General features: G+C 45.9%; 1 protein-coding gene and 1 long non-coding RNA gene across 5 annotated transcripts in view; one reads left to right on the top strand and one right to left on the bottom strand.

The window, feature by feature from the left end:
- GALM (galactose mutarotase) overlaps positions 1-22997 on the top strand; it is a 116061-nt gene extending 93064 nt beyond the window's left edge. For both annotated transcript variants that reach the window (XM_042933216.1, XM_042933215.1), the window contains exons 5-7: positions 19198-19339; positions 20727-20901; positions 21496-22997. In XM_042933216.1, coding sequence (XP_042789150.1) covers positions 19198-19339; positions 20727-20901; positions 21496-21573 — 395 coding nt within the window. In that variant the 3' untranslated portion in view covers positions 21574-22997. The remainder of the gene's footprint in view (positions 1-19197; positions 19340-20726; positions 20902-21495) is intronic.
- Positions 485-24081, bottom strand: LOC122216406. 3 transcript variants are annotated; one of them, XR_006200877.1, is made up of 5 exons: positions 23889-24081; positions 17505-17587; positions 12730-13235; positions 9976-10085; positions 485-608 (listed from the first exon to the last, which is right to left on the bottom strand). It is a non-coding gene; the product is annotated as an uncharacterized LOC122216406 (long non-coding RNA). The 3 variants fall into 3 exon arrangements; XR_006200878.1 differs by lacking the exon at positions 23889-24081 and adding an exon at positions 17779-17807; XR_006200876.1 differs by lacking the exon at positions 23889-24081 and having other exon boundaries at positions 17505-17818.
- Positions 24082-24610: the final 529 nt, after the last annotated feature.

Below are 24610 nucleotides of genomic sequence, written 5' to 3'. Positions count from 1 at the left end.
TGACTATACTGACTTTTCTTGTCTAGAGCAGTGCCTGGCTTATATTATGAGTTTCACCAAATTGGGATTGATGACTGGACAAATGAATCTGGAAAATAGCTCTCTAACTGGGGGGGGGGGGGGGGGGGGGGGGGAGTGAATCTCTTTAGATCTATCCTCCATCTGGTTACTAAAGTTATCTATCTAAAATGCAAATCTTATTTTGATACTCCACAGCTTAAAAACCTTTTAGGTGGCTCCAGGACCACATGCCAGCTGCTTTCCAGACCCATCTCCCAGCATGCCTCACTCATACCCCCCCCCCACCCACAGGGACCACCCAACTCCCCCTTCTCTGCTACATAAACCCCTACTCTTTCCTCAAGGCTACACTTTTCTCCTTAGAAATCTTTTCCCCATTTCCTGGAAACAATAGATTCTTTTTATTCCAGGGTTTTTGCAATGACAGACACTGTGTAGAGCTGACCACATGCCCAGAGCTCACCTTTCTTATCTTCCCCTTCACCGGTCTGCCTGAGATGACCTATCAGGATTCAGTTACAGGTCTGAAGTAGGGGGGCTGGAAGGGAGCTTCAGGCTTGGTCTCTTTGGCTCGAAGCTGGAAAACTCTGCCAAATACAAAAATGAAACCCAGTAATAGCCAGTCTGTACATTCTAGGAACAGATATTCCTTCCTTTCCCTATACTCAGTCTCTCTCCATTCTTCTCCCTTCTTGACATTTGTTTTCCACAGAGCATATTAACACAATATTGCAGGGTGACCAGGATTCAGAAAACCTAGGTGAAGTTCTCCCTTCTGCTGTCCACTAGCTGTGCGCTCTTTGAGTCAGCCAGGAAAACTCTCTGGGCCTCATACCTAATCTGCTAACTATCATCAGATGAGGGTCACATCACTTGAACTCTGAGGTCCTGTCAGTTTCTAACACTGAGTCAAAGACCCCGTGGAATCTCTAACCTAGATATTCATAACCAGGGTCCATACGTGTATGTCTGGGAAGATGATGAGAGATCTTCAGGGGATTCACGGGCCCCTGAAATTCTGTGTAAAACCCTGTATGAGTTGATCACATCACCTTGGTCCACAGAGGGTCTGGTCTTCTCTCCTCTCTTTTTTTTTTTTTTTTAATTTTTTCAACGTTTTTTGTTTTATTTTTGGGACAGAGAGAGACAGAGCATGAACGGGGGAGGGGCAGAGAGAGAGGGAGACACAGAATCAGAAACAGGCTCCAGGCTCCGAGCCATCAGCCCAGAGCCTGACGCGGGGCTCGAACTCACGGACCGCGAGATCGTGACCTGGCTGAAGTCGGACGCTTAACCGACTGCGCCACCCAGGCGCCCCTTCTCTCCTCTCTTAAGGTAATGATAGTTTATGGTTATCCTACTATGTATCATTGTATATAAAGACAGCCATTGTTTTAGAGATTTAGCAGTAGTATGTTTTTCTTTTTGTAATCTTCAGGGTGGCTTTAAATTTTTTTATTTTGCTAATTCATCATCAATACAGTTTTGGAAGGAAACTAGAAGATTAGCTAGAGGAAGGAGATGGCACACCCAGAAGGAAAGAAACTTCCCCAAGTTTCCGTCTGGAGGAGAAACAGCAGCCAGGGGTGAGGGTTGGATGGGCAGCTTTCCAGTTCCTGCCTGACCAGATGAATGAACTTGCCTTTCAATATCCACCAGCCCTTGGTGCCGTCAAGACTCCAGGCCTGGCCATCAGTCCATGGAGGGTAGGAGCAGGCAGGAACCCTGGGGCCTCACCGTAAGTGGGAAGCCAGAGCATGGTGTCCTGGTTGTCACCTTCAGCTCCACAGTTCTGGAGACAAGCACCTCCAGCTGTGAGTCTGCTCCCCAAGTTTCTTCTTTTTCCGTTCTCCATCACCAACTGACACCAATAGCCGGGTGCTATGCCAGCCCCAGGGAAGCAATGTTGAACAAAACAGATACGCCCTGCTTGCGTGGAGAACCTACAGCCATGAATATAGTACAGGTCCCGTGCTCAAAGAAATAAGACTGGTGTTATTCAGGAAAGGGTTTGAATGACGCTAAAAACCCGAAACATGATATTGGAACTTATGGGGTGTTAGTTAGAGATGTTTCTTCAATGACAGGTCCGTCCTAGACAGTATTCAAGGATGTTCACTACAGAAACTGTAAGGACCTCTCCTGATAGCAATAACACTCTCCAACCGGGTGCATTATGGAATCCTTCCCTATAAAGGGGCCCCAAGAACAGTTTTATGAGGCTCCAGAATAACTCCCAAAGCAATACTTGTGTTCCCTGCTAGAAAACACATCACTGCTACGAGATTGGCAAGCATGAGCCAGCATGGTGGAAATTTGGCAGGAAGAAAGCTTAGAAATTAGCACTTGGCCAGGCATGATGTCATTCCTATGAACATTTGAGACTAACAACAAGTAAATTTGCCAGAAGAGATGTTATTTGCTAGAGCTCTGACTACCACCTTTGGAGAACCGCTGTTTAACACCCACCCCTCCCCACCCCAGGTCTGGACAGGGGCTGGCTCTAATTCATACCTTCAAGGTCACCCCGTTCTGAAGAGGCTGAGAGGTAACTTTGAGCTTCGCACCATGGGCCCAAGGCTGATTCACGCGAGTACTCGGAGCAGACTTATACTTAGTTCAGCTAACATTTATGGAGCGCCTCCTAATTGCTACATGCTTCCTGAGGCACTGACCATGGAAAGATGACTGAACAGTCTCTGCCCTTGAGAAGCTCACAGGCAGTGAAGAATCTAAGGTAGTTAGGACAGTGAAAGAGGCAACGGTAGGAGGAGGCTTTCTCAAGATCACCTTGAGCTTCGAGAAGTTTCTTAGTGTCTCTGAGGATCTAGCAACAAGGAGCGCGAGATGCACTTGTGAAAACACCGCCAGTATTTAAGGTGCAAGAAATACACAAAAGGCGCTGAGGGAGATGGTCAGAGGTAGAAGGCAAAGGAAGAGAGGAGGTGACCGGAAGTCTTGGAGTGACCAAGAACATCAGTACTCCAGAGAGTACTCTCTCTGGGGAGACCTGGGAGTGTGCGGGCTGTCGTGGCTGTTCCTGCTGACCTCGTTTCACAGAGTGGTGAGGGTAGAAGCCAGGCTATGACAGCTGGAGAAGCCACTGAAAGTGAGGAAGGAAAGTCAGGGAGTATAGGCCGATGAGTAGTTCCCAATGAAGACAACGTTCTTGAATACAAATCTCAGGCCCCACCTCAGAGATTTGCTTTAGTGTGGGGCCTGGGAATCTGTATAAGCTACCTACTGAGCTCATGGGAGCCGCTGGTGTTGGATACACTTTCAGAAATCTGTGAAAGGAAGAAGACGGGGTGTTTCCATGAGGTGGAGATACAGGGTCAAGGAAGAGGGTTTTTAGGGGCAAAGGAGACGATTGAGGGCAAGTAAAGTGTTTGTCAAAGGATGCCAGGTGAGGATTGTGATCAGGAATCGGTGGTGGCCTCAGTTGGTGCTACTGGGAGTTTTCTCCAGATTCACGTCAGGAGCAGAGAAGGTGGATTGTGGGATGATCCAAAGGTGGGGTTTGGTCTGGTACAAGGGACAAGAGGACAGGGTGTATGGCAGGTCAGTAAGAGTGTTACTAACCAAAGTGGCTCAAGTCGTAGACACGGGACCCAGGCAGGTAGCAAAGGACACAGGGACCTGATGGACGCTATGTCAGGGGAACCTGAAGACCAGGGGTAGATAGCGGCACTCTGGAGAACAGGTCTATCAAGAATGCCCAAGGCTGCAGATAGACAGTGGGCAAACTTTCCACTGGCAGCAAATCCCTGGGCGCCATCTTGATGTGAGTCTAGGATGGAAAATTTCCCTGCATGAAAATGCCTCGTGTGGGCCCAACCGTGAAGTGTAAAATTGCCTTCTCACCTGAAAACAACATGTAACTGGGTTTAGCATTTTATGCTTCAGATGACATGTAATATCCAGAAGCAATACACCCTCCCCTCCCCCATTGCAAGTTCAAGTAAAATCAGAAAACGCTCAGTGAAAAGGAGAAGAAAAAAAAGAAAGGAAACAGCAGTGGAACGAAGCCACAAACCCAAAGCACTGGCAGAGAAATCGGGGGAAACTGCAGCAGAGACAAGCTTTGAGGTTGTGTGCTCTATGAAAATTTATAGAAATGTTACCTCAAAAAAAAACCGAAAAAAAACAAAACAAAAAAAAAACCCAGGGTGCTTTACTTGCCAACCACTGGAATGGAGACAAAATTCCCACCCGGGGTGTTACTTTTAATTATCATTCTCTTTATGTTGTTTCTTAAAATAATAACAGGCATTGTAGAGATGATATACCAAGATGGCTTAATTAGGTGTCAGATGAGTACCTGTGCCCACGAGCCCCATTACCGGGCTTCCTTATGCAGATTTGACTGACTGTTCCGAGGCTGGCTAGATAAAGAAACAGACATAATTGGAGCAGCTGGGCTGCAAGCACAGCTGGGCCGTCCCCATGGAGACCAGGCTCCCGCTCTTCCCATGGCCCCCGCCTTCCTCTCCACCTTTTTTTTTTTTTAAACTGAGATGAATGTAAGCACATCTGAGCCTGGGTCTCCCTTAGACGCTCTCCACATCAGCGCCTTTCACCTTTGATGCACGCAGAGATCTCCTGGGAAGCTTGTCGCTAGGCGGATTCTGACTCAGTGGGTCAGAGGTGGGACCTCTGGGTCCTGTTTCTAACAAGCCCCACGTGATGGTCCTGGGTCCACACTTTCTATAGCTGTTTAAAAGGCTCTAGAGGCACCTGGGTGGCTCAGTCCGTTAAATGTCTGACTCTTGGTTAGGGCTCAGGTCATGATCTCACTGTTCGTAGGACTGGGGCACGCATCGGGCTCTGTGCTGACAGTGCAGAGCCCGCTTAGGATTTTCTCTCTCTCTCTCTCTCTTTCTCTCTCTCTCTCTGTCCCTCTCCACTCACACTGTCTCTGTCTCTGTCTCTGTCTCTCTCAAAATAAATAAAACGAACTTTAAAAGAAAAAAGACTCTAAAGAGATCTGTGTAGCCTCAAGTTACTTTTTCCTTTTTTGGCCCCCGTTTCTCCTCTCCTGCCCCAACAACCCTCCTGTCCTCCTGGTGCCCCTGAGCTACCTTCACTCCCCATCCTCCTTCCCCACTTTATCCTCCCACCTCCAGGCCTTTCTACGGGTCATTCTGCAAAGTGCTGCTCTCAGCCAATGGCATCCCTAGAAGAGACAAGCTAGCAGTTTGATTTAAAAGAGGAGGGAAATAACCAGAGATCACAGTGTGTCCCTAAAGGAAACAACCTGCTTCCTTATGGTCATCACATGGGCCAATGGACCTACAGCCTCAGAAGGTCACAGTTGGAAAAGACCTTCTGTCCAGTAGTTGGATCCCAGACTGTGGTACTCACGGGCACTCAGGTGCGCCCGGGTCAGGGTGTTCACTGTCCATCCTGCGCCAGCACATCAGAAAGGCCTTCCTGAAATCGAGCTGGCATCCGTCTACCTAGATCTGACCCCACTTTGCCTACTTCTTGGGTCCCTATAGATCAGACTCAAGGCCTTAGAAGGTAGCCGTCATGTTGCCCCCAAGTCATTTCTTCTTCAGGCACAGCTGTTCTTTTTATGCCATGAGTTGGCCATTCTGGCCCTTCTCCTCTGCCTCTGCCTCTGCACATCCAGGGCCTCTCCACCTGTGATGCCCACACTGCAAACAGCAATCAAAAACTGTCACCACCTCATTACACTCTTTATGTGACTCCTGTCGAACTTATTGCCAACCACATCCTCAAAGTCATTTGCATACATGCTGTGGCTCAGCTGCATCTCCCTAGTCAGTAATAATTGTAGTAATCAGACTTAACATTTATGAGAGTTAGTATAATAGGATAGCTAAGAACACATGCTCTGGAACCAGACTGCCTAGGTGTGAAGAACTTAATGAAGAGTCATGTCGTTGGTAGTTATCACCATCATGAGTATCATCATCATCCCTGTGCTAAGGGCTTTGGTCACAATAACTGGTGTGTGTGTGTGAGAGAGAGAGACAGAGAGAGAGAGACAGAGAGAGAGGGTGCAAGTGAGCAAGGGGCAGAGAGAGAGAGAGAGAGAAGTGAGGCTCGTGTTTTACCCAAAGCGGGGCTCGAGCTCATGAGCTGTGAGATCATGACCTGAGCCGACGTCAGATGCTTAATGACTGAGCCATCCAGGCATCCTGCCCACAGCAATCGTTTTAATCCTCATGCCAACTTCACGCGATAAAGGTTATGTTGTCCCGGTTTTACAAGTAAGGAAATGGAACCTCAGAAGATTATGTTTTGTGCCCAGGGTAGAGTTGGTTTCTGTTTTTGTTTCTTGGTGTGTTTTTTTTTTTTTTTTTTTTTGGTTTTTCGGTTTTTTGGACCCAAGTGCGGAACCCTATCTATTGCTGTTATTCACAAATTTCATCTTGTAATCCGTGCTTTACCCCTACTTTGGATTCCCGGTTCTGTTATCCCAAGTGGGTCTGCCTCCTAGCTTCGTGTTGTCTGTCCTAATGAGAATACCTTCCATATCTTCATCTAGATCATCTACACATCAGAGACCACGTGACAACTCCCTGCAGCTTCTGTTCCCTGAAGTGCAGGTCTCCGTCTCCCAAAGCTCCCCAAGCCACCAGCCTTGTAACCCTGTCAGAGAAGCCTAGGGGGCAGCCTGGGAGTGATTTGTATTCGAATATATCTGTATTTGGCTCTGAGTGAGCATGCCTCATCTTGCCTTCCAGGTCTCCATTCCAGAATTCTCCCCAGAACAGAGAGAGGGCAGCTCCTAAATGGATAGTTTATGAAACTGACCCTCCAGGCAGTGCCAGATGCACAGACCCAGTCGAATGCAGGGTCTGCAGAATACACATCCCAGAGAGGATAATGACCATGTCCTGCAGATAATGAGACCTAGGAGGCTGGCCCTGCATTTCAAGGCTCCCTTCCTTCTGACTCCACTAGTACCAACGCAGGCCTTCTACGTCCTGACTAAACCACAGGAGGCTGAGCAGTCGTGGTGGTCAATATTTCTGCACAGGGGGAGCCTGGGGCACTGGTCTCATTAGAAGGGAGATTGGGGCATGCCTTGAAACTTAAATCGGAGGTTTCTTTGGAGTGATTTGCAAGAAAGGGAGTACTGATGGAGATCACAGGGGCTAGATCCCCCACATAAAGCCATTTCCTAGCCCTGCCACTCTGCCAGTTGACCAGAAAGGCCGGACTGATTTCTTTCCTCTCTTCTCTACTGGTTCTATTCTCTGACCCCGGGCTGTTAGTGTAATTTGGCTGTCTTCAGTTGCCACCTTTTTCGGTGTCAGGATGCCAGCCACCTTCCCTGGTGCTCTCCTTGGCTTCCTGTGAACCATGACAGTGGGATCCTCATGGCGCTTGGAGGACAGCAGGAAGCCATGGGTCTACCATGAGCCTGGGCTGCCTAATCACGCCGCTGTCGCTAGGGCCTGCCCAAGCTACTGTGAAGCAGCAAAACAACATGCAGGAAACTTCTTCTGCTCCAACATGTTCCCCTTTTGAAATCAGCCAGCAAACCCCGAACACTCTCTCTCTGTGTGGTCAGGCAGATGGGCTGTCCTCTCAGGCTAGAGGAGTTAGGGACCATTGGCAGACTGAGCCCGGTGGATCCAGGAGGATTTGGGGAAGGTAGTAGCCTTAGTTCTCATAGATCAACCTCCAGCCCTAGCAATGCACCTGCTCTTGGGCAGTGGACGCCCCCGGATGCCATGAAAAGTGATGGGCACAGGTGAGGGAGCTTCGGCCAGAAATAGAAAATGCCTCTGACCTTGGTGAAGCGAGTCCTTGGTGTGACATTGAACATATAAGTGCTGTTTAAAAGGACCAATTTTGGGGTGCCTGGCTGGCTCAGTCAGTAGAACATGCAACTCTTGCTCTCAGGGTCCTGAGTTCAAGCCCCACATTGAGTGTAGAGATTACTTAAATGAATAAATAGCCCTTAAATAAATAAATAAATAAACAAACAAACAAACAAACAAACAGACAGACTGATTTTGACACGTTATAATCAGGAAAACAAAGTAGTTAAAGGCATGAACTCAAACCCTGACTGTTTAGGTTTAAATCCAGCTCTGTGACATTAGACAATTTATTCAGCCTCTGCAGACTTCATGTGTAAAGTAAAGGTACTAATTGGACCTCCCTCGGTGGTGAAGATTAAATGCAGTAATACATGTAAGGTGTGTAGAGCATCAAGTCCTGGCATTTCATAAGAGCTCCATAAGGATTAACCACTATTATTATCATTATCATCACCATCGCCACCATTTCTGCGTGTTTAATATGTACCAGCCACTGAGCTAAGCACGTACACGTCGTCGCTCATTTAACTGCCCTTTGAAATAGGTGTGTAATGCTTCAGTTATGCCTCAGTTGAGGAAACAGACATTTGGAGAGGTTAGTTAACCTGCACACAGTTAAGCAGGTAAGTTATTGGTGAATTCAGGGTTTGGAGCCAAATTTCCCTTGGCTATGCTGTCTGTTATCACCGCTGGCCACTGTCCGTAAAAACAGCTATGTTACTGAGTACTTCCTGCAGACTGGGTAGGATGCAGGGCACTTTTATCTTGTTTATCAGAATCCCATGTTTGTCAGAATCTTCTTATACCCATTTTACAGATGAGGAAAGCAAGGTTCAGAGAAGCTAAGCAACCTCCACAAATTTTTACAGCCAAGAAGTTAAATCCAGGCTGCCTGACTCTTAAAATCCATTCTAACATCTATTGAGTTTGACTGCCAAACAAGTGAGCAAGATGCCCCTGGGAGGTTGATAACAGTAATTGGTGATCGTGAAGCCTGATACCCAATATAACCCAGGGCGACACTATTTGCCTAATTATAGCCCCATTTTCTGAGCTGCCGTTAGGGGCAATTTCCACTTTCTCTGATGCTTCACTTTCCTGCACTTTCTGAAAGCTGTTGATGTGCTCAGATTAAGACAAGCTCCTGTGTATTTCACATGTTAGTTTATTGCACATCCTGCAGGAATATGGAGGAATCATAAATAGTCCAGAAGGAGGTCCCGATGGATTATGCAAAGCCTTTGTCACATTGCTATAGGAAGAGTTTGACAGTAGACTCCCAGACTACATTTCTTGACCTGACGTTATGTGACTACAATATTCCAAATGTGCATTTCAGTATCAGATCATGAGAGGGCAACTTGCTTGGTGATGAGTAGGGTCTAGGCAGAATGTATTCACCAGCCCGTATATCGGGGATTCTTAACCAGTCCTGAATGACTGGTCTTCAGAGGTTCTGAGAACATTCTTTATGTATGTATGCATTTTCCTAGAGAGAGAGAGCCCATAAAGTTTACGATATTCTCAAAGGAGTACGTGACTCAAAAACCAGTTTGAGGGGGGCCTGGGTGGCTGTCGGTTGAGCGTCCGACTGTGGCTCAGGTCATGATCTTGCAGTCGGTGAGTTAGAGCCCCGCGTCAGGCTTGGTGCTGATCCTGGAGCCTGCTTCAGATTCTGTGTCTCCCTCTCTCTCTGCCCCTCCCCTGCTCGTACTCTGTCTCTCCCTCTCTCTCTCAAAAATAAATAAACATTTAAAAAAATTAAAAAAAAAAAAAACATTTTGAAGACTGTACCGCTCTAGATTAAAAATCACTGAGAGAGGAAGCTTCAAAAAACAAAACTAAACCAAAAAAACCCTGAATCCTTTTTTAATGAAAATTGCAATGCTCCCCGGAGGCAGATATGCACCTTCCTTTTGCATCAATGATTTATGCTATAATGAATCATTGTTCTCTCTCTTCTCTGTTTCTGGAGAGAGAGAGCAAGTAAATAACAGAGAGCACTATGTGCAGGTTCTGCCCTAGAGATAGGACTTCCTTCATATCCTTCTCTCAATTAAACCTCACAATACGTGTCTTAGGTATATACCACTATTAGCTCCATTTTATAAATAAAGAAGTTGAATCTTACAGAGGCATAGAAACTTACCCAAGGTCGCCAAAAAATGAATGAATGTGGAGATTCAGTGACTCTTGTGGTGACCATCTGTTCGTTTCCTCAGAGAGTCGGGCACTGGGGCCATCAGGCAGAGAAAAGAGCTATTTGTGATGATGAGAAATTGAAAGCATTGAATTAAAATTCACCCCAGGTGAATTTCCTCAGACACTGAGAGAGTGTTCATGCCCAGATGTTACAGAAACCATTTCACTGGACTCTGTCTGATCGGGAGTTCAAAGGACTAATTCACCTTCTACACTCTGTTTCTTAAGTCAGAGCTGGGAGCCTACGGGATATGTGTAATATAAATGCATCTTGTGCCTACACTTTAGATCTCAACTTCACAGGTGAGAGGACTTCATTCCCATGCTTGTTCTGCCCTGCACCTTGTCCAGTGGGCCAGTCTCAACTTAATCCTTCAAGATTAGGCTCCTGTCACCACCTTTGGAAAACTTTTCCAGACCCCCCATGGCTGCACCGGGGACTGCTTTTCCCTGCCCTGCCAGCGGCCATTGGATGCCAGTCTCATCACATTTGTCATACTCTCCTGTCCGTATTAATTTTTTTATCTGTCTCCTTCACCAGATTCTAGGCTCCCTGAGATCAAGTTCATGCCTGGTACATAAAAGATGCTCAAAAATGCGTGAACTAACAACTTTGTATTTGTTTTTTCCCCACTCAAAAGCAATTGCAAGGATTAGTGTTTTTTTTTTTTAATGTTTATTTATTTATTTTGACAGAGAAAGAGAGAGAGAGCATGAGCAGGGGAGGAGCAGAGAGAGAGGCAGAGAGAGGATCCCAAGCAGGCTCTGTGCTGATAGCAGATGTGGGCTCGAAACCACGAACCGTGAGATCATGCCCTGAGCTGAAATCAAGAGTCAGACGTTTAACCAACTGAGCCATCCAGGTGCCCCCACATGGACTAGTGTTCTTAAGGAAGAACCAATTAAAGTCACTTATGACTATGTAATAAAAGCACGGGGGTGGGGGGGGGCTTCATTAACCTTCTGTCAAGACTAGTTAAGTGCCAAGAGGTGAAAACATCCTAAGGCAGTATACCAGTCTATTGCTATATAATAAATTACTCTAGGGGCGCCTGGGTGGCTCAGTCGGTTGGGCGTCCGACTTCAGCTCAGGTCACGATCTCGCGGTCCGTGAGTTCGAGCCCCGCGTCGGGCTCTGGGCTGATGGCTCAGAGCCTGGAGCCTGCTTCCGATTCTGTGTCTCCCTCTCTCTCTGCCCCTCCCCCGTTCATGCTCTGTCTCTCTCTGTCTCAAAAATAAATAAACGTTAAATTAAAAAAAAAAAATAATAATAAATAAATAAATTACTCTACACTTCATATATATTCTTTCATTGTGTCCGTGGTCAGGAATTTAGACAGGCCATATCTTGTCTCTAGATGTGATGTCTGGGGCTCATTCACTCACATGTCTGACAGCTGATACTGGCTCCTGCCTTGGGGCCTAGCTGGGGCTATCAGCCAGAACACCCCACAGATGGCCTTTCAATGTGACTTGAGCTTCCTTATAACATGGCAGTTGACTTCCAAGGGCAAATATCCTGAGAGAGCAAGGGCCAGGCCAAAACCACTTTGTATTTATTACCTGAGCCCTGAAATCCCATCGTATCACTTGTGCCACATCCTATTCGTTGCAGCAGTTACAAAGGTCCTTCCCAATTTAAGGGAGGGAACAAAGATTCCATCTCTCAGTGATGGAATGTCAGCATCACATTATAAGTAGAGCCTGTGGAATGGGATACATACTGGTGTGGCCATCTTTGAAAAGGGCAACCTGCCACAAGCAGTCATGGGGAAAAGGCCAAAGTCTATATAATAGAATATGTATAAAAACCCCTTATGTGAGATAAGAGATGTGAATCAAGGCAGATGGAGTTCATGAAGGCAGTGTGTTTTTCCTTTGCTGCCAGAAGGCAGGTAATTATAATTCTATCAGGAATGCCAATAGGGAGAGGAAGATTTAACAACCTGTGACGGAAATCTGCAATGTTAGAGAGTCCTGTTTCCAATTATAAGGTCTACATCGTCTTCTTGCAAGGATGGGGCAGCTGTGGTTGCCAGAGTGACACATCTGTTGAGGTCATCTACAGACATCACCTCATTCCTGGCTCACTGTCACTCCAACACACTCTTGTCATAGTCCCTAATTATTTCATTATCCAAGCTGTTGATATTCTGATCTCTCAGCTTCTTGACATCCTCTGTTCCAATGATCTTGTCCACCAACCTTCTCAGTTACTCACTTCCGTAGTCATTGGGTCACACCCTTGACTTTATCACCACCTCTTATTATAGCCGTCTATAGTCCCTGTCTAAGGTGTCTATTTCAGCCCCAACAATTCTTTGATGCCACACGAACCTGCACCCCCTTGATCCTACCACCCTTTCACTGCCCCTAAGCTGCTCATGAGCTCTTTCCCCACCCACTTAAATCAGAAGTCTGTCATTGGAATCACCTCTTTGCATATGCCCTCCACTCCCTCACCATCTCCCTCTTCTGTCTGTTCTCCTAACAAACCCAACCCTGAGTATTTTTTGTTTGGTTGGTTGGTTTTTTGTGTTTTTTTTCCAACCCTGATCATTGCCCCCCACCACACCCTCCATAGCTGCCACCCTACAGGGACTGATCTCACTCTAAATTCATGACAGTAACCCTGGGTGGGTCTGCACTGGTGCCTGCAGTCAGGCTTTCCTTGAAATGGGGAAGCAGAAATGCTACCTACCTCAGGCTGCTCGTCTGCCCCAGAGCTGTAACCTCATATCTTTGGGTCAGAGCCCATCATCTGCCAGGCATGTGGCATTGCTGCTCAGGCCTTAATGCACACTCAGCCAACCTTCAGTAGCTGAAGAAATTCTCTTCAAAAAAACAGCTTCTCTCTGCTTCCTGGTGGCTTCAAAACCAAAGTCTGGTGATGTGACATCCTCTCTGAGGGCACCCTTTCCATTTCCGCTTCAATTTTCTGTACACTCAGCGTTGCTGAGAGCGCTATTTTGATGTCTTCTATTCTTAGCACCAAAGCACAAAGTCACATATGCAGATAGACCAAAATTAGAATAACAGCACATTGATTTTCCAAATTCTTTGAGAACTCACGAACACTTGAGGGCTTGGGGGTGGAAAAGGCTGTCACCAAGTCACTCTGGGGTGAGAGGCCTGGAGACTTTGACACTATGGAGATGTGTCACCTTGGGCAAGTCCCTTTAGCCGTCTGGGTCCCAGTCTTCTCATCTGCAAAGCGAGGGGACTGGTTGAGGTAATTCCTAAGGCCCTTTCTAGATCTTTCTGACTTTGTCACAGGATGCTATGACATTCACAGTTGGCCCTGTTTTTTCTGCCTCTACTTCATTCATCCATCCAACTTTCAATCAAGTGAAGGCTCGCTTCATGCTCAGAAGGTACAAAGATAAAAAGGACGCAATTCATACCCTCTTGGAGCTTGATATAATCCTATGGTTATGTCTTAAAACAACAAATGTTTGGGGCACCTGGGTGGCTCAGTCGGTTGAGCGTCCGACTTCAGCTCAGGTCACGATCTCACGGTTTGTGAGTTCGAGCCCCGCGTCAGGCTCTGGGCTGATGGCTCAGAGCCTGGAGCCTGCTTCCGATTCTGTGTCTCCCTCTCTCTCTGCCCCTCCCCCATTCACGCTCTGTCTCTCTCTGTCTCAAAAATAAATAAACATTAAAAAAAAATAAAAAACAACAAACGTTTTGAAGAAAGTATGTTCAAAATGTGATAAGAACAAAGAAAAGGAGATCAGGGGGGTAAGGGGGAAGAAAAGAAAAGAAAAGAGAAAAGAAAAGAAAAGAAAAGAAAAGAAAAGAAAAGAAAAGAAAAGAAAAGAAAAAAGAAAAGGAGATTAGTTCTAGCTGTGGAGGCTACAGTCCTTCAGAGGAAGTGACATTGGAGAGTAAGTATTCTTAAACAACTTTGCCAGGATGTGGGGGAAGCAGGGACACAGAGGACATTGAAGCTGTGAGAAAGGTCCCAAAGAAGGCGTGAATCTGGGGGACAAATTCCAAAGTTTTCCATGTGCCTGATCAGTGCCTGATACATGTGTCTGATACATGAGGTCCACAGGTCAGGGCGTGAGGCTGGAAAGAGATTGGAACCTTTTTCAATGAGAGAATGTTTCTTCTCATTTAGTAAAAATCTCATTTAGAAGTTTCTCAGTTTTAAGTCAGGGCTTCTCTGCCATTCTCGAAGTCTTACCCCCTCTCTAGGCTCTCCTTTGTGTTATAGATGCATCCCTAAATTTGGCCTGTTTATTTATGCCATTGTCCTGAAACCATTCAAGTATTTCATTTGTTGAGTATTTCCATGTCATGTATAGGCAGCAAATAATAGCTTCATTTTACAGAGAGAAAAGCTAACATTGATTTGTAGATTGCTCAGTATCAGGTAAACAGACCTGAAATAGACCCTAGAGCCCTCCTTCATGAACATTCCATGACTTTATTTTTACCTTGAAGTCAAGAGAAATAAGTAATCTTGACTGACTTGTGCAATATTACATTGGGACTGTCATAAGGGTCAGATTTTGAGTCAAGTATGGCTTTAAGGAACTAAATATTGTGAATACCATATAAAGTTAGGGAAGAAAGCATAACAGAAATTAATACTCAGAATATGAGTTGGTAAGACTACAGTCTTCTTGAGCCCATGAAAACAGCTGCTGCTTTTTCCTGGACTAAGTTTTTCATAAGGAAACATTTTGCCTTTTTAAAAATCAGTGTGAGGGGCACTTGCATGGCTCAGTTGTTGGGCCTCCGACTTTGGCTCAGGTCATGGTCTCACAGTTCATAGGTTCAAGCCCCATGTTGGGCTCTGTGCTGACAGCTCAGAGCCTAGAGCCTGTTTCAGATTCTGTGTGTCCTCTCTCTGCCCCTCCCCTGCTGGCCCTCTTTCTCTCTCTTTCTCAAAAATAAACATAAAAAAATTTAAAAATTAAAAAAAAAAATCGGTGTGAGAGGCGGTTGGTCACCCAAACTTCACAAGACAGTAGCACACAGGTAGGTCACTACCATCCAGGATTCGGCCTTATGGCCTGAGGGACCCAAAAAAACAACTATTCATTCTCCCAAAACTGATCAGGGTTTAAGCATGCTCTTTTTATTGTGTCTCTAGCACCATCTACTGGGAAACAAAGTGACTTTACTTGGATTCTTAGTTGAAAGATGCAGAAACCCAAGTCAGGTAGCAAAGAGGAGAGAGACAGGAAGAAGCTTAGCAAATTCTAAGAAACAGAGGGTTACGTATATTATATTGAAGTTTCTTCTATAAAGATGTTACCACTAAAACAAAATTACAAACTGTCTCACTTATCAGACAGACACACATATACACACCATATAGTAAAAAGATTTCAAAAAGTAAACAACTAGAATTCATGAACACAAAAAGCATACCATAAAATGTAATGACAGACTAAGAATACTTAGAACATGTATATGTCATAGTAATGCCATAAAACGCCTCTATTAAACAATAGTCTCTCAGATTGAACCTCAAAGGAAACCCCAAGGGAAGGCTGTGTATTAACCAAGTCGTACAGAAAGGTTGAAAACATGAGATTTCAAAAGCAAACCAAGCAAATAAAAGCCAAATGAAAGCAGGGGGTCTCAGTCTTAACATCAGTAAAGGCTGATCTCAGGACAGAAAGCAAGACACTTTGTAATGATAAAGGACAGAATTCACAAGGTGCCTGGGTGGCTCCGACTCTTGATTTTGGCTCAGGTCATGACCTCGCATGAACTGCACCTTGAACTCCACATCAGGCTGTGCGCTGACAGCCTGGATATTCTCTCTCTCTCTGCCCCTCCCCTGCTGTGTCTCTCACTCTCTCTCAAAATAAATAAATAAACTGAAAAAAAAAAAAAAAGGATGAAATTCACAATAAAAATTCACCATATCTGAGACCGTAAAGAAAACCTCGGGTAATTTCACAGAATACGAGTAATACAGCCAATGCTTGACCTAGAAATGCTTTAACTCTTAATAATTCTTGGATCAAAAGGGAACTCAAACCCTAAAACTAGCAATACCTAGAAAATAAGTAAATAATATATCATAATTAAGTATAATGGAAATATTTACTTAATACATATTAGAATATATAATAAATGGGAATATGGTGTTATCATTATATATAACGGAAACTCCTACATGTGATATCAAGCCTATTGCTCAGAAGAACATTGAAGCACAAAATACTTTGACTAATCCAAAAAATGTGAAAATAAATGAATTAGGCATCTAATGCAAGATATTTGAAAAAGAATAACAAAACAGGGTCACCTGGGTGGCTCAGTTAGTTAGGTGTCCAACTTCAACTCAGATCATGATCTCATGGTTCATGGGTTCAAACCCTGTGTCAGGCTGTGTGCTGACAGCTCAGAGCCTGGAGCCTGCTTCAGATTCTGTGTCTCCCTCTTTCTGCCCCTCCCCTTCTCTCTCTCTCTCTCTCTCTCTCTCTCTCCCCCCCCCCCCCCTCTCAAAAATAAATAAAATATTAGGAGTGCCTGGGTGGCTCAGTCGGTTGGGCTTCTGACTTTGACTCAGGTCATGATCTCATAATTCGTGTGTTCAAGCCTCGCGTCAGGCTCTGTGCTGACACCTCAGAGCCTGGAGCCTGCTTCGGATTCTGTGTCTCCCTCTCTCCCTTCCCTTCCCCTGCTTGTGCTGTCTCTTAATCTCTGAAAAATAAATAAACATTAAATTAAAAAAAATAAATAAAACATTAAAAAAAGAGTAACAAAATAAACCCAAGAGAACAAAATGAAAATTAATGCAAATAAAAGCAGAAATTCTAATTTTGAAAAGAGGAGGAAAAATGTAGTACTAATACATAAATCCAAGAGCTCCTTCATTGGAAGGGGGAAAAACCCACAAAAATAGATAAAGCATCAGCCTACCTATTCAATGCACAAAGTTAGAAATGAGCATAAGCAGGGTGCCTGGGTGGCTCAGTCAGTTAAGCATCCGACTTCGGCTCAGGTCATGATCTCATAGCTTGTGAGTTCGAGCCCCGCATCAGGCTCTGTGCCGACAGCTCAGAGCCTGGAGCCTGCTTCGGATTCTGTGTCTCCCTCTCTCTCTGCCCCTCCTCCACTCGTGCTCTGTCTCTGTCTCTCAAAATTAAATAAATGTTAAAAAAATAAAAAAAAAGGAAAGAAAAGAAATGAGCATAAGCAACTAACCACAGAGAGATGAAATTGAAAGGATCATAAGTTACTGTCTTCCTCGACTCTACCAATAAATGGAAGTAATATAGATGGGATGCATAAGTTTCTAGAAAAATATAAATTTGCAATTATGACACCAGAAAACAAATAGTAAGTAGATTATCATAGGAAAAATAGAAATAGGAATTGGCACATAGAATTGTCTAATGAAGTACGCAGGAATAAATTTAGTAACAACCTTGAAGACAAATTGAGTGGAAAGATTAAGGTGGAAACAGGCTATATTGCTGTGTGTGTGCATGGGTGTGTGCTTACATGCTTGGATATCCTTGTATTCTCTCCGGAAGGGTGCGAGAGGAACAAGTAATGGTGGTTGCTTCTGTTGGAGGAAACTGGATCTTCAGGGAACAAAGATAAGAGATTTTTTTCATTGTATAGTATTTTGTACCTTTTAACTTCATTACCTTTAAAATTGGTTACATGTACAAATATTCCCCATTCAAAAGTTCTTTTTCATGTAAGCAGAATCAAGGCAAAGGAAAGAGATGGTTTTCAAGGATGTCTTCAAAAAGAATGCTACTTGGGGTACCTGGGTGGCTCTGTCAGTTGAGTGTCCGATTTCGGCTCAGGCCGTGATCTTGAGGTTCGTGGGTTCGAGCCCCACATCGGGTTCTGTGCTGACAGCTCAGAGCCTGGAGTCTGCTTCGGATTCTGTGTCTCCCTCTTTCTCTGCCCCTGCCCTGCTTGTGCTCTGTCTCTCTCAAAAAAATAAACATGAAAAAAATTTAAAAAAGAATGCTACTTAATTTTTCCTAACACTGACTGGTGAGAGGATTCTTTTGTTCAACCAAACTCCCTTGGTTGAACAATGGACACCAGATGCTAGAATGGCATTGGCCAGGCCTCTGTGTTCCCTTTGGGTGTTTTGGACCCCAGGCATCCTCACAGCTCTGTGTGAACTTACAGACTCCAGTCCTCATGTACCAGGAAGACTATGTTTCCGAACAGCAGCTCTGAATTTAAGAAGAGGATGCCCTCGGGGCAACTGGGTTGGTTCAGTCGGTTAAGCGGCCAACTCTTGATTTTGGCTCAGGTCATGATCTCACAGTGAGATCCACAGTGAGATGGAGCCCCTTGTCAGGCTCTGCATTGACAGTGTGGAGCTTGCTTGGGGTTCTCTCTCTCTCTCTCTCTCTCTCTCTCTCTCTCTCTCCCCATCTCTCTTTGCCCTTCCCCCACACCCTCTGTGTGTCAAAATAAAGAAACATTAAAAAAAAAAAGGATGCCCACTTTCACCCAAAGATAGGAGATTAATGTTTCTTTTAGTATTTGGCAATACACGAAAGCAGAACTAAATGCTTTGAGTGGCTAAAAGTTGGTTCTCTTTTCACTTGTTTAAATCTTTTTAAGGTAAGGTACAAGTTCTTGATTTTTCTTAGCATCCTAAGATTTCAGACCCACTTTGCATGCTACCTCTCTCCCCTGAAACTAGTGTAGAAACCAAGTTCGTAAAACCTCCCCATCTGACCACATGAAAGGAAAAAGTAATTCTACCCCTAAAAAAAGAGTTATGTTAACTAACTGAGCATTTGTATTCACCTTTAAAATACATGATACAGCTCTAGGACAAAAGAAAACCTTTAAAGAAAGGAAATTGGGCTTCCAGCTACGGAAGGAATGAATAAGTCACGGGAATAAAAGGTACAGCCTAAGGAATCGAGCCAGTGGTATTGTAACAGCTCTGTATGGTGACAGATGATAGCTAGACTCACGGGGAGCACAGTATAATGTATTGAGGGGTTCAATCGCTACATTTTACACCTGAAACTAACGCAATATTGTGTGTCAACTGTGCAAGTAAAAAAAAAAAAAAAAAAAAAAAATTAAGTAAATGCAGAAACAACTGGATCATGGTGTGAGGCCCTGAAACCGAGTCCCTGTCCTCTTTCAAGAAAGCCTGGCCAGAGTACTCCAGCCCCCTGCCCTTCTACCTGCCCCTTCCCTCCAGGAGAAGTTGCTCCAGTACAAGGAACTGCCTTTGACCTGAGGAAGCCGGTGGAGCTTGGAAAACACCTGCAGGAGTTCCGTATCCACGGCTTTGACCACAATTTCTGTCTGAAGGGATCTAAAGACAAGCACTTTTGTGCACGGTAGGTGCTTTTCCCTGACTGCCTGTGTAGGGAGGAAGAGATCTCACCTCCTAGGTGAGGAGTTTTTCCTCTGGCCACCTTGATAGCATTTACTACGCTACAGGGACCATAGCTGCAGGGACCATATAACCACATCCCTGTCTTTTCAAAGCTCCTGTTCCGCGGAGCAGCGCCACCGAACGTCTCTCCCCCCTCCCCCACCACTGCCTTGTCTCTTCCCCCGCCCACCCTGTGCTCCCACCTGGCATCCTGTCTCTCTTTGCTCCCTCTCTCCCCATCGGAGCCTGTTCTTTCAGGCCCACTCTTTTGTTAGAAGCCCTAATTCCTCTGAAGTCAGCTCTGCTTTCCTTGACCTTCCGGAGCCCCGTTTGTGATGCATGGAAAGTCAGAGGCTGCACCTCTCCTAGGGCGCCCACCGCCAGCAGCCTGGCCTGCGAGGCATTTGTGTGCACTCTCTCCTCCCTGCTAACCTCCCGGCTCCTCCTGCTACCTCTGTGCATCCCCAGCTCTGCCCGAGCACCTCACCCCACGCGTGGCAATAGCAAATGCACGTCTGTAGAATAAATGGATTTTAAATAAGGCAGAGAATATGATTCCAACTCTAATGGAAACTTCAAAAGCCTTCTCTCCCTTAGAGCCCCAGTCCCTGTGTTCTTCCAGATGGAGTCCACTCTTCTCCTCTGGCCCATTTCTCTCTCTAGTCTGGAGGACACTCTCTTGCCTACTCTCCATTATTCAAGTCCTGGCCCTCCTCTTCCCAGAACCTCTTGATTGACTACGTTGTTGGGATGTTTTACCTCGTTTTTTTAAAAAAGGAAACCGTGAATCCAGCAGAAACTGACAGCACCTCTGTTCTCAGGGGGAGATCTGACTAAAAAGCCCAGCCTGCTCTAGCCCCAGGGAAGGGTGACAGTTTAATTTAGACAAGCGTCTCTTCTCTTTCAAAAGACACAGCTGGTGGCTTTGCCAGGCCAAGCAGAGAGCATCAGCTCTTCCTGAGAAAGAATCTCAGCTCCTCCGGAATCTGACAACTGTGTCTCTGCGGCCTGACCGCCCCCGCATGCGCACGCGCGCGCGCGCACACACACACACACACACACACACACACACACACACACACACACGTCTGGCCAGGGTGAGCCTTCCTCAGAGAAGCCAAGATCACAGTGAGAAGTTGCTACTGGAGGATCCTTACTTAGGACCACCTGCTCATGCCTCACCCATGAGACTGCGAGAATTTCCCATCATGCTCTTCCCATCTTTGTCTCCATGTATCTTGTCCCTGCTGTCACTGGGTCTGATTACTGTCTCGAGGCTGCTTCCCAGCTCCTACCTGTCCCTGCCAGTTTTTCCCCCCTTGTACCTCTATGATTTGCTTTGTCCCCAGGGTCCATCATGCTGGAAGCGGGCGGGTTCTGGAAGTGTACACCACCCAGCCCGGGGTCCAGTTTTACACGGGCAACTTCCTGGATGGCACGCTGAAGGGCAAGAGTGGAGCAGTCTATCCCAAGCACTCCGGCTTCTGCCTGGAGACCCAGAGCTGGCCTGATGCAGTCAATCAGGTAAAGCTACAGGCCAGCCTCTCAGTGGTGTTGTGTCCAAGGTCACACTGTATGACACAGGTCACAACCCTCAAGTCAGGTCTGTCTGACTCAAAAGTCCACATGTGTTCTCTTCTCCAAGTCGTGATAAACACAGGAAACCCAAAGCCAAGTTCCTAACATAGCATTTACTTTTTTTTAATCTCCTCTATTTTTTGCCTTCGAAGCCTTTACTCAGTTTAACGTTGCTCTTCTCAATCTTATCTTCTGCGACCACGCTTTTAAGATGGCTCTGTCTTCTCTTCCTATTTGCTTACTGGTAGCTTCTTTTTCTAGCCACTGCCTAGAAAAGTGCTCTTCAAAGCACCAGCTCAAAAGACTGTCTTGCAGTCTTGCCCCAGAATGTGAATCCACACAGCAAGGTCCTGCTACAGCACCATGTGCTCAGCAATGTAGTTGATTTTCATTCTGGCTCAAGTTATCTCACTGCAAACCAGTTACATTGGCAACTGGTTCTCAGAGCTGGCCTAGAGACCAGTCCAGAAGCCATCCTGAATGGTTGAGGGCACGACCCAAGCCGGCAAGGTGTAACCTGTATTGTTTTTCCCTTCACAGCCCCACTTCCCTCCTGTGCTGCTGAGGCCTGGTGAGGAGTATGACCACACCACTTGGTTCAAGTTTTCTGTCGCTTAAGGAAGTGTAAAGACCTCCAGGGCCAGGCTGGGGGCCCTTCAACAGCCTATCTCCTGTCCAGAGAGGAGATTGAGGCTTTACAAGTGATCCTGTGAATCAAAATCATATAAAGGGTAGCTTCACAATAATTAGTCTGGATCTTGATTTCCTTTCCCAGTGACTGGCTACAGGTTCAGTCTATGACCAGCTCTGTCCTCTGTGTGGTTTAGGGGATCCAACCGCCAAGGTTCTCGCCTAAGCCCTGACCCTAACCCGGAAGGGACACCCAGCCCCTTGCTGTGTTGGCCCCATCTCTCCACCCTTCTGCTTTCTTCTCTCCTTTTTGCCCCTCTTTTCTTTGATCCTACTCTCATTCCGTTTCTTTGTCCTCCTCCCCTACCTCAGGCCACCGCGTCCCTGCGCAGCAATTCAGAGCTCCGACAGAGCTCTGATAAGGTGGTAGATGATTGAGGGTGAAGGAGCTGGGGCTTAGGGAGGGCAAATGACCCTCATAAAGGCACACAACCAGAAGTTTTAGCCAAGACGTGACATCAGGTATCCACATTCAAGCCCCCTCTTTGGTTCCATTTCAGTCTGCCAGAGCACTCTCAGGATCGCTGGTGGACACAGGGGGTTCTGACCTTTGTTAGGACCAGCCTTTCTTCCCAGATTCACGCTTATGGGAAGCATTAGTCTGAGTCTGAGTTTAGCTGTCTCCAAGGATATGACTCAAAGGGCCAGGTCAAAATATCCAGGAAGAAATCTGTAATTTTGATCTCTGCCTTTGGGGTAGAGAAAGCCCCAGCCCAGGCAAGGCGTGGGAAAGAAAGCAAGCCTCTGGAGACAGGAGCTGTGTTCGTGTGGAAAGAGGGCCTTACCTGAGGACTGACTGTAGAGTGCACCTGGCACAAGACGTTGGTGTTACACAGTTGAGCCTGCAGCTCCCCTGTTTCCTGAACAATTGAATCATCAGTGATGGGTTGGGGTTGGTGGTTGGTTTAGAGTTTTAAAGAAATCTATCTTCTATTATATGCTAGCAACCAGTTGAAATAAAACCAGAACTTGCACCTTCGGAAGACTCCCAGGGCCTTCGCTTATCTTTAAATCTGTCAGACACGGACCTTTGGGAAATTGACCAAGTGTCGGGTATGTTCTGGATTCCACTGTGCTCTTCCAGTATGAGCCCCAGCACCTTCCTAGAAGAAAGTCACCTAACTGGCCACCTCCTGAGCTTCCCATACTTCCTTAGTAACAATAAACCAAAAGAAGCATTTATTTTTTTAAATGCATTTCAGCACGAATTTTCTGGATACCTACTGTGTATACAGTTTTCTGCTGAGTCTTAAGGAATTCAAGAAGTAATGTCTAAGATGTAGTGTATTCCCGGGGCGCCTGGGTGGCTGAGTCGGTCAAGCGGCCGACTTCAGCTCAGGTCATGATCTCGCGGTCCATGAGTTTGAGCCCTGCGTCGGGCTCTGTGCTGACAGCTCAGAGCCTGGAGCCTGTTTCAGATTCTGTGTCTCCCTCTCTCTCACCCTCCCCCGTTCGTGCTGTCTCAAAAATAAATAAACGTTTAAAAAAAAAAAAAAGATGTAGTGTATTCCCTCAGGGATATCAGTCTCTCTGGAGGAGACGAGACGGATAGCGACAGATGACGTAGAATTGCACCATGACAGCCCAAACCCTGAGCGCTGTCTCTACTGCTGGCGTTTACTACATGGGCAAACAACCCAATTTTGGGGATTGGGTGAGGCAAAGGGATTAGACATGAGATATCTTGAAGGTACGTCTACGTCCGCGGGGCTAGAACTAAAACTGGCCACTAGTCTACTTCTTTTTCCACAGGCCCTCCCTGTGCCCGTGACAAAGGACCTGAAAGGTGAACAGCAAATTCTTTAGTCAGCCAGGGCCCTGAGCCACAGATGCTGAGGCCCAGGACCCGTGGTCCTGTTTCTCTTCCCAAGTGGCTTTGAGCAGGCAGTGGGGGGGGGGGGGGGGGGGGGGTCCTCACCATATTACTGTTTAGAGCCCTGCACAACCTATTTTCCATCACACATCCTTCTTCTAGGACCCTCTGGACAATTGAGTTCTTACCCTGTTACCATCTTTTAAAAAAATTTTTTTCTTAGTTCATTTTTTGAGAGACAGAGTATGAGCAAGGGAGGGGCAGAGAGAGAGGGGGACACAGAATCGGAAGCAGGCTCAGGATCTGAGCTGTCAGCACAGAGCCCGATGTGGGGCTCGAACTCACGAGCTGTGAGATCATGACCTGAGCCAAAGTCAGACGCTTAACTGACTGAGCCACCCAGGTGCCCCTTACCCTGTTACCATCTTACCTGGATTCTCCTCCTTCATGGATGAGACTGCCATTTTATGATTGCCCAAAGTATGTCTGAAGAAGTTATTTCATCTGACCCTTACAACCTGTAATGAGGTAGCAAAATCCCCATTAAAAATAAGAGGTCACTTGGGAATGCAAACTTGTGCAGCCACTCTGGAAAACAGTATAGAGGTTCCTCAAAAACTAAAAATAGAACTACCCTATGACCCAACAATTGCACTACTAGGCATTTATCCAAGGGATACAGGTGTGCTGTTTCAAAGGGACACATGCATCCCCATGTTTATAGCACTATCAACAATAGCCAAAGTATGGAAAGAGCCCAAATGTCCATTGATGGATGAATGGATAAAGATGTGGTATATATATACCATGGAGTATTACTCGGCAACCAGAAAGAATGAAATCTGCCATTTGCAACTACGTGGATGGAACTGGAGGGTATTATGCTAAGTGAAATTAGAGAAAGACAAAAATCATATGACTTCCCTCATATGAGGACTTTAAGAGACAAAACAGATGAACATAAGGGAAGGGAAACAAAAATAATATAAAAACAGGGAGGGGTACAAAACAGAAGACTCATAAATATGGAGAACAAACTGAGGGTTGCTGGAAGGGTTGTGGGAGGTGGGATGGGCTAAATGGGTAAGGGGCACTAAGGAATCTACTCCTGAAATCATTGTTGCACTAAATGCTAACTAATTTGGATGTAAA

The sequence above is a fragment of the Panthera leo genome, chromosome A3 (genome assembly GCF_018350215.1).
Source record: "Panthera leo isolate Ple1 chromosome A3, P.leo_Ple1_pat1.1, whole genome shotgun sequence".
Classification (NCBI taxonomy): Eukaryota; Metazoa; Chordata; class Mammalia; order Carnivora; family Felidae; genus Panthera; species Panthera leo.
Note: the sequence above shows the minus strand (reverse complement) of the source record. Positions and strands in the feature narration are given on the sequence as shown.